This window comes from Onychostruthus taczanowskii, unplaced genomic scaffold (genome assembly GCF_017590055.1).
Source record: "Onychostruthus taczanowskii isolate IOZ18803 unplaced genomic scaffold, ASM1759005v1 scaffold53, whole genome shotgun sequence".
NCBI classification, from domain to species: Eukaryota; Metazoa; Chordata; class Aves; order Passeriformes; family Passeridae; genus Onychostruthus; species Onychostruthus taczanowskii.
In genome coordinates this window covers 3,328,163-3,344,193 of record NW_024502902.1, presented here as the reverse complement: position 1 = coordinate 3,344,193, position 16,031 = coordinate 3,328,163, and the positions used below count along the sequence as shown (strand labels likewise).

Below are 16,031 nucleotides of genomic sequence, written 5' to 3'. Positions count from 1 at the left end.
ACATGAACTTGCACAAAATTTTCTGGTCCTTCCCATGCAAGCAGCAGCTGAAGGGAGAACAGAGCACCTGCTCCTACCCAGGATCATAGAGCAGCGCTGGGCCGGTTCCCTCCCCGTGAGCCGTGTGTAGTGCTCTGGGTAGTAAAACTCCAAGGATTCCAGGAAGGCTTCGTAGCCTCGCTTTCCACGGCGCCGAAGGATGTCCATCAGGTAACCTGGAAGAACAGATAAAGAGCTAGGATGAATTCCCTGCAAAACAGAGAGAACACTGTGTAGCCCCACTTCATGATATGAAAATAGCATCTCCATCAGATCTACTTCCATCCACAGAAATGGGAATGGCTAGAGGAGAGAGAATGAGGTGAGAGCACTGCCCTCTTCTGTGTGCCTGCAGGCCAAGGCCCTGGGTACAGAGCACCTCAGAGAACAGCAAAGCTGAGGGAGCAGCGCAGTGTGTGCAGCATCCCCTGTGTGTCAAAATCATGTTATTCCCCCCAAGCCAGGCCCATCCAAGTGCAAGCTGGTGTCTTCTCCCACCTGTCTGGTTGCTCTTGCAAGGGAATCGGCAGGAGTTCAGCACCTCCTCCTCATCCTGCTCGTCTATGACGCGGCACTGGCGCAGGTACGGGGTGAGCTTGGCCGGGTTCAGGGAGCGGGTCAGCTGGTGTCGGGCACTCTCGATCTTCTCCCAGATGGTGTCTTCTTCCTCCTCCTCCTGCTCTGAGAGGCTGCTTGCTTGGAGAGGCACATTCTCCACGGCTGGAAGGATAAAAGAAAAGGAGAAAATGATGAGGAATGATGGAGAAGCACAGGGAGAAGGCATAAGTAGGCATGGGACAACATGAGTCAAGGTATGATCCTACAAATGTTCCACTTGTCCAATCTTGCAAATGAGACTCAGATACATTAGAAAATATTTTACATAAAAATGGGTTCAGCAGCATCTTGTGTGTCCACCTAGAGCCTTAGATATGTAGAAGGCAAGTGGTGCATAAGGGAGTTAGAAGCCTATAAAGTAGGAAGTCTAGAGAAGATATCCTTATCTCTCTCAAATGTTCTTAAATCCCCCTAGCCACACCTTCCCTTTTGTCCCATTCCTGAGAATGGGAAACTCTCAGGACCAAGATTTTTTGCAGCCTGGGACATGCTTTCTCATCCTTGGGGCTGGAAAGTACCCAGCCAATGAATCCCTGGCACTGTGCACCAAGCACTGGCGACCAAACAAGTTCTCAAGGGCACCATTCCACAGAGAAGCTTGGCTACAGGTACTGGCATCAGCAGGGAATCACATGAGCATATCTTTGGTGTATCTTCCACACAGCTGTATGGAGCCCTGAAAATATGTAGCAACAAGGCAAGCACTCTGCCAACCAAATAAAGCAGGAGAGAACCCCTCAAGTGAAGGGGCCCAAACCTCTCAGAGCCATGGTGAACCTGCTCCATTAAGTCCTACAAGCTGTGACGGAGCAGGTATGTGCAATGTGCTCTCTTTCCAGCTGTGGATCAACCCAAACAGAGTTATCTGTTTTCACTTGAGAAATGAAATCTGCTTCTCAGGCCAGCACAAATCCTTTTAGCTGTCAAAGCAAAGCACAGCAAAGATCTCCTGAGACTTAGAAGCCATTTCTCCTCCAACATGTGCACGGTTACCTGCTGCTTCGGTGCTGGCATTAAGTCCAGCTTTGGCAGCCAAGGCACACAAACATCCCCAGAGGCAGGGCAGAGGTTCACATTCCATGGGGGAAGGAAACGTCTTAAGTCTTTTTCCTTTTCTTTGGAAATTTGAGGGTGGAGTTCTGTTTGCTGGTTTTGGGTTTTTTGTTTACTTGTGGTGCAAATTATAGCATGCTATTTCAGACTGATAGCCAGCACAGCAAGGAGGATGGCTAGGAGAGCTGTCTGTGCAGAAGTGAATCCTCCAGATACAAGCACAGGAGGCTTGGGGTCTGATGGATGGAAGACAGCAGGAACAGAGAACTGTTGACACCACAAAAGATTCCCAAGTGTCTCATTTTCTGCACCAAAGAGTTTAGGAGCCTAAATACAAATACAGATATGGATTGTTCTGTGTTGAATAAAACCAGTGTTTCTTGCAGAAGCTGAACTCTCATTGAGACTCTTGTCACATAAACGCAAGCGTGCTGGAGGAGGAGACAGCAGCAGGTCACAGAAGTTGAGCTGTTTCAAACTCCACAGCAGATTTGTCCCTTTAAGTCAAACTCTTCCTCCAAGAAACTCAAGCCGGCCGTACAAGCCGCGACCAGCTTCTCGGCAGAGGTGGAAAGGGAGGGGAGGGGTGGGCAGAAGGTTCCAGAGCCGCAGCCCCGCTCCCGCCCGGGTACCCCCCTCCCGCGGCGGCGCAGGGAGCGCTTCCCTTTCGCCGGTCTGAAGGCGCCCTTCGAGAAAAGCCGAGCCGCAGGCCATTCCTGAGGAGGGGGCTGCCGAAGAGGATAAGGAGCGCAGGCATCCCCCACCACGACCACCACCACCACCACTCCCGAGCCGGTGCGAAACTCACGGCCCGGGGCGATGCCGGCGAGCAGCCGCCGCCTCCGCGGCGCCGGGGGCCCGGCGGGGCTCCGCCGCTCCCGGGACCCCGTTCCCGGCCGGGGCTCGGCCCTTACCTGCCATCCCCGCTCCGGGCGGCTGCTCCCCGCTCCGCTCCGCTCCGCCGCCCCGGCAGGTGTGTCTGAAGCGCCCTCCCCACCCTCTTTCCCTGCCTCCCTCCCTCTCTCTCCTTCCCTCCCTCGTCCAGCCGGCTGGAAAGAAGCCGGCACCCCCTCGGGCTATGGAGAGCTTAGCTCTGCCCACCTCCGGGGGTCGCGGGGGCACTCACCGGCGGGGCGGGGGCGGATCCCCCTCGGCCACTCCCGGTTTCTGAGATCCTCCGGCTGCTCCTCACCTGGGCGAGCCGGGAGGCGTTTTTCTCCGCGTGTGTCCTGTCCTCCTAACTCACCTCGGTCCCCAGCCCCGGGACGGAGCTGCTCCCCGGAAGGATGTGGCTCGCCAGCCGCTTCTCTTCCGAAACGCACCCGACAGACCGGCGGGGGAAGGGGGTGCCCGCCTTATCCAGGACCCTGCCCGGGCAGGATGGGGGTCTCCTCGGCAAGGCACGGCCCTCCCGCGCTCTTCCACAAAGATGAGATTCATAAGGAGAGGCTTCCCTTGGTTCCAGGGCTGCAGAAATTGTAGCCAGGCCACCCAAGCTGTAGGTCTGGTTCTGGATGGAGGGGGGATCCAAGTAAGGGGAAAAAGTTGAGAGTGTTGGAAAGATGCCTGATCCAGGCCAAGAAGAGATCCCTAGGCTAGGTTTTGGCCCCAGTCCTCAGCTGTGTCCGTGGGTGGAACTGGGTGTGGAGACACCCCAGGGCAGTGTGATGGAGATGTACTCCAGGGCATGCAGGGGCTTGCAACCTGGGCCTGGCACAGGCCAGGAGTGGATGCTGGGAAGCCTCCTCTGGTCCAAGCAGCCACAGCAATCCCAGGAGTGGATCTGTGTGTCCACACAGCATCCCAAAGAGTTTGCACAGAGTACCCTGCACACCTGCAACGTAGTTAGTTGCCCAAATCTATGCATGCCACTGGACAAAGAGGGCTCTGGGAGAGATGGAACTGGACACCAATATCAACCCTTCCCCCTCAAGGCTAAGTTGTTCTTCATTTTCTCTAGCAACCCTATTTCACTCTCATTTCTTCATTCTCAGCTGTGTCAGACCTCAATAGCCAGGCTACGCAGTGCAGGCTCTGTACAAGAAATTCCCAATGCATTATCAAGCTCATAAGAAATGGGAGTTCCCTGGTTCTCCCAAACTTTGGAGTCAGCCCAGTCAGAGTACTGCTGTGCATCCCTCCAGGGCTCTGAACACAACATGAAGGAGGCCTGCACTGCTCCCGCACCTGCCAACACACTCGGAAAAGGGAGGTGCATTTAGCACCTCACCTCTGCAGCTTCTAGACCCCACCTTTCCAAGGAAATCTTTCTCTCCTCATTCACATAAGTGAAGAAGCAGATGTATGAACTGGGCCACCCTTTCCTAAAGAATTTCTGCTGCACCCAAACTGAACATCTTCATTTGTGTCTCCTCCAGGGCCAATGGCAGGGCTCCTGCACTAGTTTCAGTATGGTGATTTGAGGGAAGGAAGGCTTTCACGAGACCCTTTCCCCATGCTGCATAGCTCCTTTCAAGATCAAGCACAACCACCACCTGGGAACTGAGAGTGCATCTGTGTGATGCACAGAGCACACAGCCTTTTTGTTGCAAAATATACACAGATATTGAGCAAACGCCGGGCACACGCATGCACGTGGGGCTTTCAGCAAACTGCCCTTGGATGAAATCCATCCCAACAGGCACTGGTTGACATTCTGAGCACATGAATTTGTTGTTGACTCACCCACGCCGGGAGGGGTCCCAACAGCCCCCTCCCCTCTCCTGTAAGCCCAGCACTGCACAGCTCCCACACAGAGGGTGCATGGTGACCCAGGACTGCCAGCAGCAGGGCACAGCTCCTGGCTCCAGCCCTTACCTCCAGCCAGAGGCATCCAGCTGAGTGATGAAAAGCAAGTACAAGCAAGGCTGTCTGCTGGAAACCCATTCTGACTCAGGCCATGTCAATTTTTGCCTGCTAGATATTCTCTCAAAAACAACTCAGGTCTCTCTCTCCCCCTCTCTAGTGAAAAGACTTCCTGAGCTGGGTATTATGTGGTGATAGAAGATAAGATCTCCACAATCCTGATAAAAGTCCCAAAGCAAGAGTTGGTTTCTCTCATTCACACAGACCAACTCAAGGCTGATGACAAAGAAATCCTCTTCCTCCACCCACCCTGACCCCACGGGCAGTGGCTGCACTGCTTTGTGACTCAGAGCACTCAGACATCAGACAGAGCAGGTCCCACATCAAGAACAGCTAAAGAAATATCTTCACCCTAGATTGCCCACGGAAGAGTCTCAGACATCCAAGCCCAGGAAAAAATAAATAATTCAATAATTGACTGGTACTGCAGTAAGGGCAGGTCCTTAGACTGACTAAGTGACTAATTTCCTTAATTTTTTTACAAGTTCCATTACCTATTCTTCATGGAGAGTATCTGAGCTTGGCAGGTACTCCACAAGCAAGAAGACCACCCCTGGCTCTGGGCTGGGGATCTGATCCTGACAGCTCCTGAGAGGAACAATACATTCCACACTTGTTTTTGGGCCAGGGTGTTGGGGCACAAGGATGCAAAGCTCATGCTTTGGAGGGAAGCTTCAGTTGTACAAGCCAACCCCAGTTTACTGGAGATACACAGTCCCACCAGATTGTATGTGATCAGAGCCAGATATTTATTACATTTCCAAAACAACTTTACCAGTAGCACTAGCTTTTGTGCTGCCACACTTGAGTTCACACTAGGAATGACACTGGGGTGTTTGGGTGGGGGTTTTTTTGTTCTTATATTGTTGGTTTGGTTTGTTGTTTTGTTTTTTTTTCAAATCCTAACCAAAATAGTTGCACTGGTAATACTTTCCAAGCCACATGGGCTCACAGAGGAAATCTGTAAGAAACTAGCAAATGGTGAGCCACGTGTCATTTCCACCACCAGAAGGTGGGCTTAGCACACATGGCCACAGAGGGTGGCAGCTGCTGGGTTTTCTGCAGAACCTTGCACTGTGGGGTGACCGGTGCCACTAAGAGGTCAGAGGGATCCCGCCGAGGCCACTGAGCCCGTGCTGTGGAGAGCTGGGCTGGCCATGCCTCAGCACTGCATTGTCTGCTCCTGCCTGGAAATAGCTTTAGGAAGGTCTGCAGCAGGGCAGGAATGCAATAAATTCCTGATTGTGTGGCTAAAAGGCCATTGGTACAAAGCTGAAGCTGTGGTTACAGATGGTGAGCTGGGTGCTCTGTAAAGTCTTGCCATGTGTTTTGGGAAGCACAGTAAATTTACAAAGCTGAAACTGCCTACCCACACAGTGTCCAGAATGTGAGCCAGTTCAGAACATCTTCAGCAATATATTTCTTACTTGGTCCTTCTTTTTATTTTTTCCTTCCTCAATCAAAATAAGCTGTTCTTCTTGCAGCCTGGTGATTTGCAGAGACTTACAGTTTCCATTGAAATTTTCGGAGGGAGATTTACTAAGGTCTTCAGGGTGATCTCCCAAGTCAGGTTGAGGAAGTGAGTTTGAAATAATTCCCCTAATAATAAAAACTTCCACCCTGTAATAGCTGTCCCAACATGATTTGCTGTCATGAAAAAATTCTCTGCAGTTTCTGTTCCTGTGTGAAACAAGACAAATGCCAAAAACACAAAAGGACTTGTGAAACAGAATTCTCTGTGAAACAGAATTATCGACTCCAACCTGCTCTAATTGGCTCATAGGCTGCTTCACGCTGGATTAGTTAACACACACAGAAAAAAAGCTTTTCTTAATGACACTCTTCAAACCCAGTGTTTATATTAACAGCCTTTGCAAGGACTTTGACTACCTGCTCTTTTGCCCAACACTTTTAACAGCAGATGTAAGAGCGCTGCAGCACTGACAGTGGTTTATTCCCCTCACAGTAGCGCCAGCAGAAGGGAGGAGGAATGAGGTCCCCCCTCAAAAACCGAGCGGCCTTTACAGCAGGAAGGAAATGCGTGTATCTGTGTGGAGATAGCAAAACAAGCAAATATTTCCTTCAGCATTCCTCCCCCTCACCACACACACACGCCCATCGCCTGGAGCTACAGGAGCCAAAAGCATGTAGGAGCCTTATGGTAAAATAGTGGCAAGAAATCTGTGTCCTCCTTAGGGCACCAGAGGTGTGCAGGGTCACAGGGAAGACCTGAATTAGAGCAGAATGACGGGATTAGAGTCACTGGGATGAGCTGTCTCGCTCCAAGGCTGCCCAGCTGCCCCTGGCAAAGGGGTTCCAACTCAGCAGTCGCTTTATTCTTAAACCATTATCCCAGTGGGATTAGTCCCAGCTTTTTTCCCCTTGCTTTCCAGAATATAAGGCAATCAAGAGTCTGTCTCACTGGTCATTGTGAATCCAGTCTGGTTGGTCACCCTTTGCAAGAGGACCATTAAGGTCTGCCCTCGGCTGCATAAGAAGGGTCTGAAGAGCGACAGCACAGAGGTTGCAGTGAATACAGGGGAGCATCTGCTCTCCCCAGGTATGACCCACTGCGTCTAGAAACTGGGAGTGAATTCAGCTCTTTGATGTTTACTGGGCTGTGTGCAAGCAGGATTTGTTTCTTAGGGAGAAGAACTACATGGACTGAGGGTGTACTCACAAAGAGTGGTTACCCGCTTCGAGAGGAAAACAAATTACTGTCTAAGAGGAGAGGCGGTGGGGAATGGAGCCTAGAGAAGGAACAAACCCGACGGCATTTCAACTGCAGCAAGCAGCTGCTCACCAAACCCAGCCCGTTTGCCTTAGTGCCTCCTTGCACGCCAAGGCTGCAGCCACCAGAGGTCAATGTGACCACATGAACCTCACCCAGCTGCTGGGTGCTGCACCCCTTTGAAACTGGGACGTTGAACACAACTATGAAGTAGTGTTTTCCACCTCTTAGGACATAACTTTGGGACAGATTTGCATGTAAACCAACATTCAAAGCATTAATCACAATAGGACCTCAGGATTATCCTGGGGAAAAAAAAAAGAAAAAAAAAAAAAAAAAAAAAAAAAAAAAAAAAAAAAAGCTTGGGAATGGCAATGTCTCCAGTTAGCATCCTGCAAGCTGAATTGAGACTCTTACTTGGTTGTGGACCCCACAAGTGCTCCTGACACCCCGAGCATGTCTCAATCATGCTGATTTCAGTATCACTCAGGTATTCTCACTAATCCCAGCCTTGGTGCCTTGGTAGCAGGAAAGGGGTAGAAAGGGGAAATCTGTCCTTCCCTGAGTCCCATTCTGCTTTCTGGCATATAGATCTGTCGTGGTGAATGAGGACTGCTCCAGATCCAGGCTGGCTAGATAAAACAAGTAGCTGACCTGCAGCAATGGGTTAAATGGGTTCAATGAGGCAGGATCATCAGTCTGGGTTAGAAGTCAGAGAGGGATGGTGAGACTGCAGAACAGAAATCAGTGTGTCTAGATAGTTTTGTAACAGCCAGCCATTGCTCTGCACGCCCATGTGTGCCAGTTCTCCTCTCTATCTCCCCTATATCCTCCTCTAGACCTCCTCAAACAGTCACCTAGAAGCCCTTTCCATCCTGGCCTCCCAACCCCTCCATCACCTATGTGGACACCCACCTAGCCTGAGCAAACAAAACACTCCTACTCCACCCCCAGCAGAGCTCCATCCTTGTGGGAAGGACAGGTTTCCCCAGACAGTACACATCACCTCTCCAAGAAGACTCCACTGCACTGCAGGATCACCAGTGACCCCCTCCACAAGGCCAGCTGCCCAGACCAAGTGTGTTTCCACCATCTCCCAGGAACATTAGCTCAGGATGGGAGCAAAGAAGCACCAAGAGGCAAACCCTGGCTTGTCTTCACAGGGCAGCTGAAGGCAAAGACACTGAGACAGTGAGAAGAACCGGCTCAGATGTCATCATAGAGATGATGATGTCTGTAAGCAGTTTGAATTCAGAAGAACAAATTGTCACCAAGACATCAGCTGCTTAGCTGGGAGCGCTGCTCACCCCGGTTCAGAAACACTCTAAATGCTTCAACAGGAGAAAAGGAAGAAGCATAGATAGAAAACCACTTCCATCTTCCCTTCCTCTTCTCTGAGATGATCCAAGTCCTGTATGGCTTCTCTCCTCTGCTGGTACATAAACACGCCCCAGGGTGTTCAGCTGCCAGAGTCCCTGAGTCACTGTCAGGCTGAGATTGGCCAGATCCTGATGGAGGAGAGGCAGGAGAGGTGATACCATCCCACAACACTCATACTGAACATGTGCCATATCAGGGAAAGGGACAGGTCAGGACTGCATCAGGATCTTTTCCTCTGGGCTGGAGAGCAAACCTGTCCGGGACATGAAGAGGGAGAAGAGCTGAGTACATGCTGAGAAGGATAAAGTCTCTGTAGAGAGGGCAGAGAACAGCCAAGTGCTACCATCACTTGTAACACTGCTCCAGAGCCATAGGGTGTCACCACCCCACCAGCCAACTTCGTGGGGAAGGAGGTGCCTGGGCAAAGCCAAAATGCTTTGGATCAGCCTGGTCTTAAACTGGAGCCCTTGCAAAGGGAAGGATATGGGGAGCCAAGGGCTGTGCCTGTTCCTGCCCCACAGACTTGCCAGGGCTCCTTGCTTCTGGCTGTGGGGCCCTTCCCAAGACCGTTCATGGAATGGCTTTAAAATGACAGAGAGCAGGTATAGATTAGATACAGGAAGAAATTCTTAGCTGTGAGGGTGGTGAGAACAGGCTGCCCAGAGAAACAGGATGGATGCTCCAACCCTGGAAGTGTTCAAGGCCAGGTTGGATGGGGCTCTGGGCAGCCTGCTCTAGTGGAAGGTGCCCCTGCCCTTGGCAAGGGGGTTGGAATTGGATGAACTTTAAGGTCCCTTCCAACACAGACACTTTTATTATTCAGTGATTCTGTGACCTACACTGCATTCAGCTATTTGTATCCTACAGCTGCTGCACTGAGCCAGGCCTGGGCTCACTTGCGGGACTGCAAAGGGGCTGTAACTCCCATCTGCTCCTGTTAATGCTGCCTAATGGTGTGTCCTCCAGGGCATCCACCAGAGGTGGCACAGAGCACTCCTCCACCCACGCTCAGCGTGAGCCAAGGACTACAAACCAAAGCTGAGCTATGACAAATTCAGTGCAGATGTGACCTAAGCCAGAGCAGTATGGTGCCAGAGGTGAAGAAAAGAGCACGGCATCTTGGACCTCATTTCCTCCTCCACATACCAGCACAGCCACACCACATGCCCCGCAGGATGTGACCCTAGATAACATGGGAGGTCTCCAGCCCTTCTGGTGGCTGTATGGGATCTATTCTGGAGCCATCATGGCTGAACAGGCACCCTCCCCTAAACACTCCTCCGTGCCTGGCGTTCCCAGTGCTCCCCATTCCTCTGTCCCAAAGCCAAAATACCCAGCTACCTCCTTGTCTTGGCCTGAGTGGGTCTTTGCCCTTTAGACCATCCCACGGAGACCAGCGTCAGCCAGAGACAACCATGGGAGGAATCAAAGCCTGGCATGTGGCAGGAGCTGTCCCTCACTTCCCAGGAAGCTAACCACATTCTCTCCCTTAGAACAGAGCTTCACAAGGCCCCAGAATGCAATCCTAGCCCTCCCTGGAGCTGGATGCCCGTTTCCCCTGCAAAGAAGTCACACCCTGCCACATAGATGCAATCCCTGGGCTAAGAGTCATAGACAGTCGCTGCTGGAGCCCGCCCAAGAGCAATGAGCTTTCCAAGTCCTTTCCCTTTCTTGGGGGTCTGGTAGTCACATAAACAGGAAGAGCCTGGCCCTCTCCCTCCCCCTTCCAGGGCTCTGCCCCCCTCCCCTGCTCTGCGGCGGGCGCCGGCATGATGCAAGCCCCAGCGCTGGGCTGCTTGCCCCCCTCGGGAGGAGCTGCCGGCTGGCCCCTGACCTCCAGGCTCCGCATTTCCTCTGGCAGCCGAGGAGGGAGACGAGGCCCCTTCTTCCAGACGCTGGGGCTGGGCGTAAAGGGGCCTCTATGGGCCAGCGTGTGGGGGAAAAGGAAAGGTCACGGCGGTCCTTTGGCTGCAGCAGCCCCAGGTCGGAGGAGGCAAAGATGCCAGCAGCCCCGGTGGAGGTGGGAGCAGCGCTGGGACACAGGCGTCCAGCCTAAATGACAGGGCGAGGGCCATGCTCCTGCCCCCGCCCTGCAGCCAGCTCTCCAAACCCTTCTTTATCTCCTGGCGTTTATTTTTAAAAGCTTTGTGGCCTTCTGTCCCAAAACCAAAGGCAGCCACACCAGGTCTGGGCTGCTGCCCAGGACGGAGCAGAGCCCGTGCCTGCAGAAGGGTGCAGCTGCAGAGCCCAGTGTCGTTAACCCTCAGCAAGCTAAACCCAGCTGCAGGAATAGGTGCCCGTCCTAAAATTGCCTGGGTGGGTGTTAGCCCTTTCCCCCAGGCCCCTCTAGGGAGGACTAAGCTGAGACAGGCATCCCTGACTCCTCCACACATCTCCCATGGGTCATGACAGGGAGCAGGACTGAGACCTGCAGAGGGAACCAGGAGGAAGGACAGAGCCTTGCTGAAGGCATTCCGTTTAATTCAGGTTAAGAGGCATATCCCTGTCTCTGGGGTCCCCATCCACGCTTGGGCTCTGTGCAAGCCCTGGCTTCTAAAGGCCCGGGATGCTGAGCACACGTGATGCCCGCTCTTCACAACCTGGCAAGAGGTGCCGGATGCCTGGGGAGAGCAGGGAGGAGGGATGGCATCCCGGATGGAAACCTCTGGTATGCCTCTGCACTGATCTCCACTCTGCCCTGGAATGTGCCGGCCAGCAGCATGTGGGAAAGTGGAGGCAGCAGAGACCTTGGATGTGTCAGCTCCCCGGCTGAGTAAACAAGAGGAGCCCTGGCAAGCATTCAGCCCCAACTACACAAGACCTTGAAAAAAAAGGGGGCTGGAATCAGGGAGGTTCTTCTGTCCCTTTCCTGCTCAATCTTTGCAAAATATGTCCTAACCTCTCCCCTACCTCAGGTGCTAACACCACCTCCTCATATCCCTAGCCAGCCTGAAGAAGTGTGGGGAGAGACTCTCCCTGAGGAGTTTCCAGCACCATGCTGTTAGATCTAACATCCGGGAGAGACACTGCCTCAAAAGGAGGGTCTGGAGAAGAAAGAGGTAGGATAAAAGGATTTATCACCCCCCACCATGCACACATATCCATGCCCCCTGGCAATCTCCCAGACAGCAGGGAGCATAGAGCATGGAGGGAGCTTCCACCAATACTGGCAGTGCCTGGGGGAGCACAGTGACAGCTGGGACAGAGGCACGGTACAGCTCCCAGATAAATCCCTACCAGCCCCACCTGGAGACATTCCCACTGGGGGTTGCAAGCTGCAGCCACACTCCAGGTTTCAGAGGCTGGAGAGAGGCTGCCAGTGCATTCCCCAGTGCTGGTTGGAAATGTGTTCCCAGCACTTTTCAGGTTGGCAGCATTGCCTCCCTGGCCTCCTCTATAAGTGCACCCAGTGTGAGTCAGCCGCTCATCTCCTCTGCATCTGGGCACAGGGACCTGGGGAAGAGGGGTGGGCTGGGGAAGGTCCCCCTGCATCCCAGCAGTGGAGCCCATCATCTCCTGGGGGCTGAAGCCCTGCAGCAGTGGCGCTAGGAGGTTGTGCCTCTGGCCACCATCCCGTGTCCCCTATCGCTCCTCCACAGGCACAGACTCCCGGAGAATGAGCCATTGTTCCCCAGCCCCGAAGCCTCTTCCTGTCCCTGTAGGGCTGTGAGACAAACAAAAGCAGAGCCAGACGCCATGGGGAGGAGGCTGGGTCTGCTCCCCTCCTCCAGATCCTTGCAGCAACCCCACAGGCAGGCAGACGCCTTGGGGGAATGGGCAGGGACACCCCTATTTTTAGCTGCTCCTGCATCCCCACCCCCTTCCTTCCGTGGGCCAAAAATACATGGGCTGGATGGACAGGCAAAATCATTAGGATAAAAGAGTTGTCCAGGCCTTGTGTCCAACCACTCCCCTGGCTTTCACCTCTTCCCTTTGACCAGAACGGGTTCCCCAAGCATGATCTCCCACTCCCAACATGGACAACTTATCTCTTAATCCCCATTCCCTATATCCCCATATCCTCTCTCTGTACATTGTACCCTTCCTCACCCCTGCATGCCACTCCCCCTCTGCTCTATGGATGCATCTCCCATTCCTTGATGGTCCCCTCTCCCATGCCACGCCAGTTCTGGGGACCTTCTCCCTTCCCTTGAAATCCCCCAGCACCTCCTTTCCCCAAAACACCTTTCTGCACCTCCTCATGCAATTCATTTCCAAAAGGCTCTTTCCTCACAAAGGCCCGGGGTTTCCCACTCACCCCCATCCCCTCCTTCCCTTCTGCATCCCTCCTTACCCTCACCATCTCCTCCTTTCTCTCCCCACCCTAAAAACCTCCATCCCAGCTGCCTCCAGCCTACATGGGCTTTAAACTCCTGTAGATGTGCTCCCCCTCCTTGTCCTGCCAAGGGAACACATTTGAGGAAGGGCAAAGAGACTCACGGACCCCCCTGCACAGAGAGAGCTGCTTCTCCACGCACCAAATTTATACCTAAGCCCTCCCCCCAGTCCCTCCTGCTCTGACATTTACAAGGTCTGTGAAAAAGAACTGGAGAATCAAGGGTGGGGTTGTTCTGGGGAGATGTAGTCTACATACATAAATATATATCTTTATATTTACATCTCCTTTCCTAGTACGTGGAATCACAAAAGTGTTTCCAGGCCACAGGCAGCTGTTCCTGGATTACTTCTGGTTTATGCAACATCCTCCCTCCCCCTCCCAGCTATGTCCCAAACCCCCCTTCCCTCTCCTCTGTGCCCATGTAAAACTTGGAGGGAAAGCATAGATCAAGTCTGTCCTGGGGTCTGTCCCTCCATCCTCACACCCAACCACACCCCACAACACCCACACCAGCCCTCCAGCACCCCACATCCCTGGCCAACAGGAATAGCATACCAGGAGGAAGCAGGGGAGTGTGGGGGGAGGAGGAAAGATGAAAATATTTGGGATAGGAGGAGATGGGCAGAGGGAGGGAGGCAGCCCGCCAGCAAGCCTGGGAACTCATCCGTACCTCCTCCTGGGCTTTGGCAAACCCCGAGGCTTTGAGTTCCCAGCCCTGCTCCCAGGGGAAAAGCACACACTCCCCCCTTTGCAAATGCCACAAGCAGGACATGGTCAGTCCCATTCCTTCGTGATCAGTCCCATTCCTTCAGCCTCCCACTGCTCCAGGGGAGAGGAGGAGTTGGTGGGGAAAGTTAGAAGTGGGTGTTGACGGGGTTATCCACCCCACTTCTAGCATGAGTGGGTCTAACCCAATGCTGCTGCCTGCCTGGTGGCGCTCACCACAATCTCCCCGCTTTCCTTCCCCAGTGCAACACAAGGATTCGGGGAACCAGACCGCTCCAGCCCCTTTCCCTGGTTATCTCAAAGGCAGCAGGCAGTGTGGGGGACTCGCAGAACAGGCACAAAAATGGGTTGAGCCTGGCTGAGCACATCTGGGGATTCAGCCAGAGATTTCGCCCCAGTGGAGAAACTATAGGGCATGAGGGACCCAGTGCCTACAAAGCCAGAGCTGGCATCAGACCAGGGATGCTCTTGGCAAGACGCTGAGTGCTTACACCTATCCCTTGCCCCAGGGTGTCACCTCCTGCCACCACTCTGGCTTGCTCACCCTAAAACCGGCTTTGCCTTCAGCTCATCCCCAGGGCAGTGAGACACGGACTGGAGGCAGCACCGAGGGCCATGGGCTGGGAGCAGGGAGGAAGGACCTGACAGCACCAGGGTGAGGGGGAGCTGGATGAGGCCATGCCTGGTGGGGCAAGGGAGCTCTCTGCACCCCCATCCCCATCGTGGCAGGGTTCTATCCCCCACCCCGCTGCTGGCAGTAATCCCCATACCCATGTGGTATGTGCCCTCACAGCCCCTCTTCACAGAAAGAAGAATGGAAACATCTGGAAGTCACCTGCAAACGAGCAGCACTTTCAGTTAATGAGGAAATATGAGCCAGAGACCCTGGGCAGCAACAGGATATCTGCTTCTTGTGCACTGAGCAAGGCACCCCCTTCCCACTGAGTCCCCTGCCTGCCCTCTCTCTTCAGGAAGTTTCCAGCACTGTTGTGCTCTTGGAGGTCCATCCCTAGAAATTTCCCTGGGAAGGAGGGCAGGTGGGAAGGCAGCAAGCTGAAATGGCAGGGAATATAAACCCGTCGGTGAGCACCCTATCACAAGCCGGGATGCCCTCATCACCTTCCCTTTGCTTCTGGGCACTGGGGAAAGGGAGTAGAGGGATTTTTCTTTACTGGAAGGGAGTCCCATATCAGCCTCCTTCAGGCATTGAGTCTGCGAGCGGAAGGCACTGCAAAGTGAGACAGGACGAAGGACTGAGCACCAGGAAGTGTGGGGCAGAGACTTCAGCCCCCCCACATCCGTCCACTCCTCTCTCCCTGCCCATCACATTCAGTCACCCATAAGACCTCAACCCTGTGTTGGAGGGATGAGTGCTGGGAAGATGAGGGGGATACAATTTGCACAGCCCTGTCTTTGATGTTGTGGTAGTCAAAGCAAATCCTCACCTGGGAAAGCTGCTGGGCCACTTGTCTGCTCCATGATAAGCCCAGTAGCCGGTCTCTCTGTAATGGTGAGACTGGTACTGCTGCCTGGGGCTGAGGGTTACAGATGGGATGAAAGGTTGGGGTGACTGAAGGTAAATGAGGTAGCTGGGCTGGGAGGGGTCCAGGCATAAGCTCCTGCCCAGGATGGTGCAGTGACTGCAGCACTGTCCAGCCTCACAGCCACCTCTCATTTATCAGCTGAGGTGGATAAATAGGCTGAGAAGCAGGATTGCATGGGTTGACTTTCCAGGGTGTTGTATATGAAAGAAGGGGGTGTAACCGAGCAGCAAGAGGCCAGGATGAGTACTGAGACCCAGAGCTGGCACATACCTGAGGTCACCAAAGCACTTCAGTGCTAGACCTAGAAGTACAAAACAGAGCTTGGCTGGCATGGCTACAACATCACAGGTTTGGGGAAGGATGCTGAAGAGAAGGCATTTCCAGATACTTTCCTGGAAGTGAAGCCCATCCTGGCCCGGAGCACAGAGATGCTTGGAGCAGGAGTGAGAAGGAGGCAGTGGAGAGCCGGCCGCCCTGCAAGAAGCGGAATGTGGCCCCTGTCCCATCTGGAAAAGATTTGTTCTGCATTCCCCTGTAGAGGTGGCTGCCATCGCCCAGGCTCTGCTTCCTGACACAGCCTCTGCTGCAGGGCGCAGGGATGGGGGTGAGGGAGAGCCCCTCAGGCAGGGTGGGGGGAAATGCCCTGGCAGGCCATGCAGAGGGAGGAGACCCAAAGAAAGCATCTTTTCCTGCCTCTCCCACCACCCCCATTAGCTTCCACTGAGCAGGACCTAGG

General features: G+C 53.6%; 1 protein-coding gene across 4 annotated transcripts in view; it reads right to left on the bottom strand.

The window, feature by feature from the left end:
- Positions 1 to 15,250, bottom strand: part of CARD10 (caspase recruitment domain family member 10) — a 28,408-nt gene extending 13,158 nt beyond the window's left edge. For 2 of the 4 annotated variants that reach the window (XM_041416932.1, XM_041416936.1), the window contains exons 1-3: positions 15,197 to 15,250; positions 538 to 759; positions 78 to 215 (exon numbers count right to left, since the gene is read on the bottom strand). In XM_041416932.1, the coding sequence (XP_041272866.1) occupies positions 78 to 215; positions 538 to 759; positions 15,197 to 15,230 (394 nt within the window). In that variant the 5' untranslated portion in view covers positions 15,231 to 15,250. Of the gene's footprint in view, positions 1 to 77; positions 216 to 537; positions 824 to 2,624; positions 2,655 to 15,196 lie in introns of those variants that run through there. The other 2 variants (XM_041416935.1, XM_041416931.1) reach the window with 2 other exon arrangements.
- Between the last annotated feature and the right edge of the window lie 781 nt (positions 15,251 to 16,031).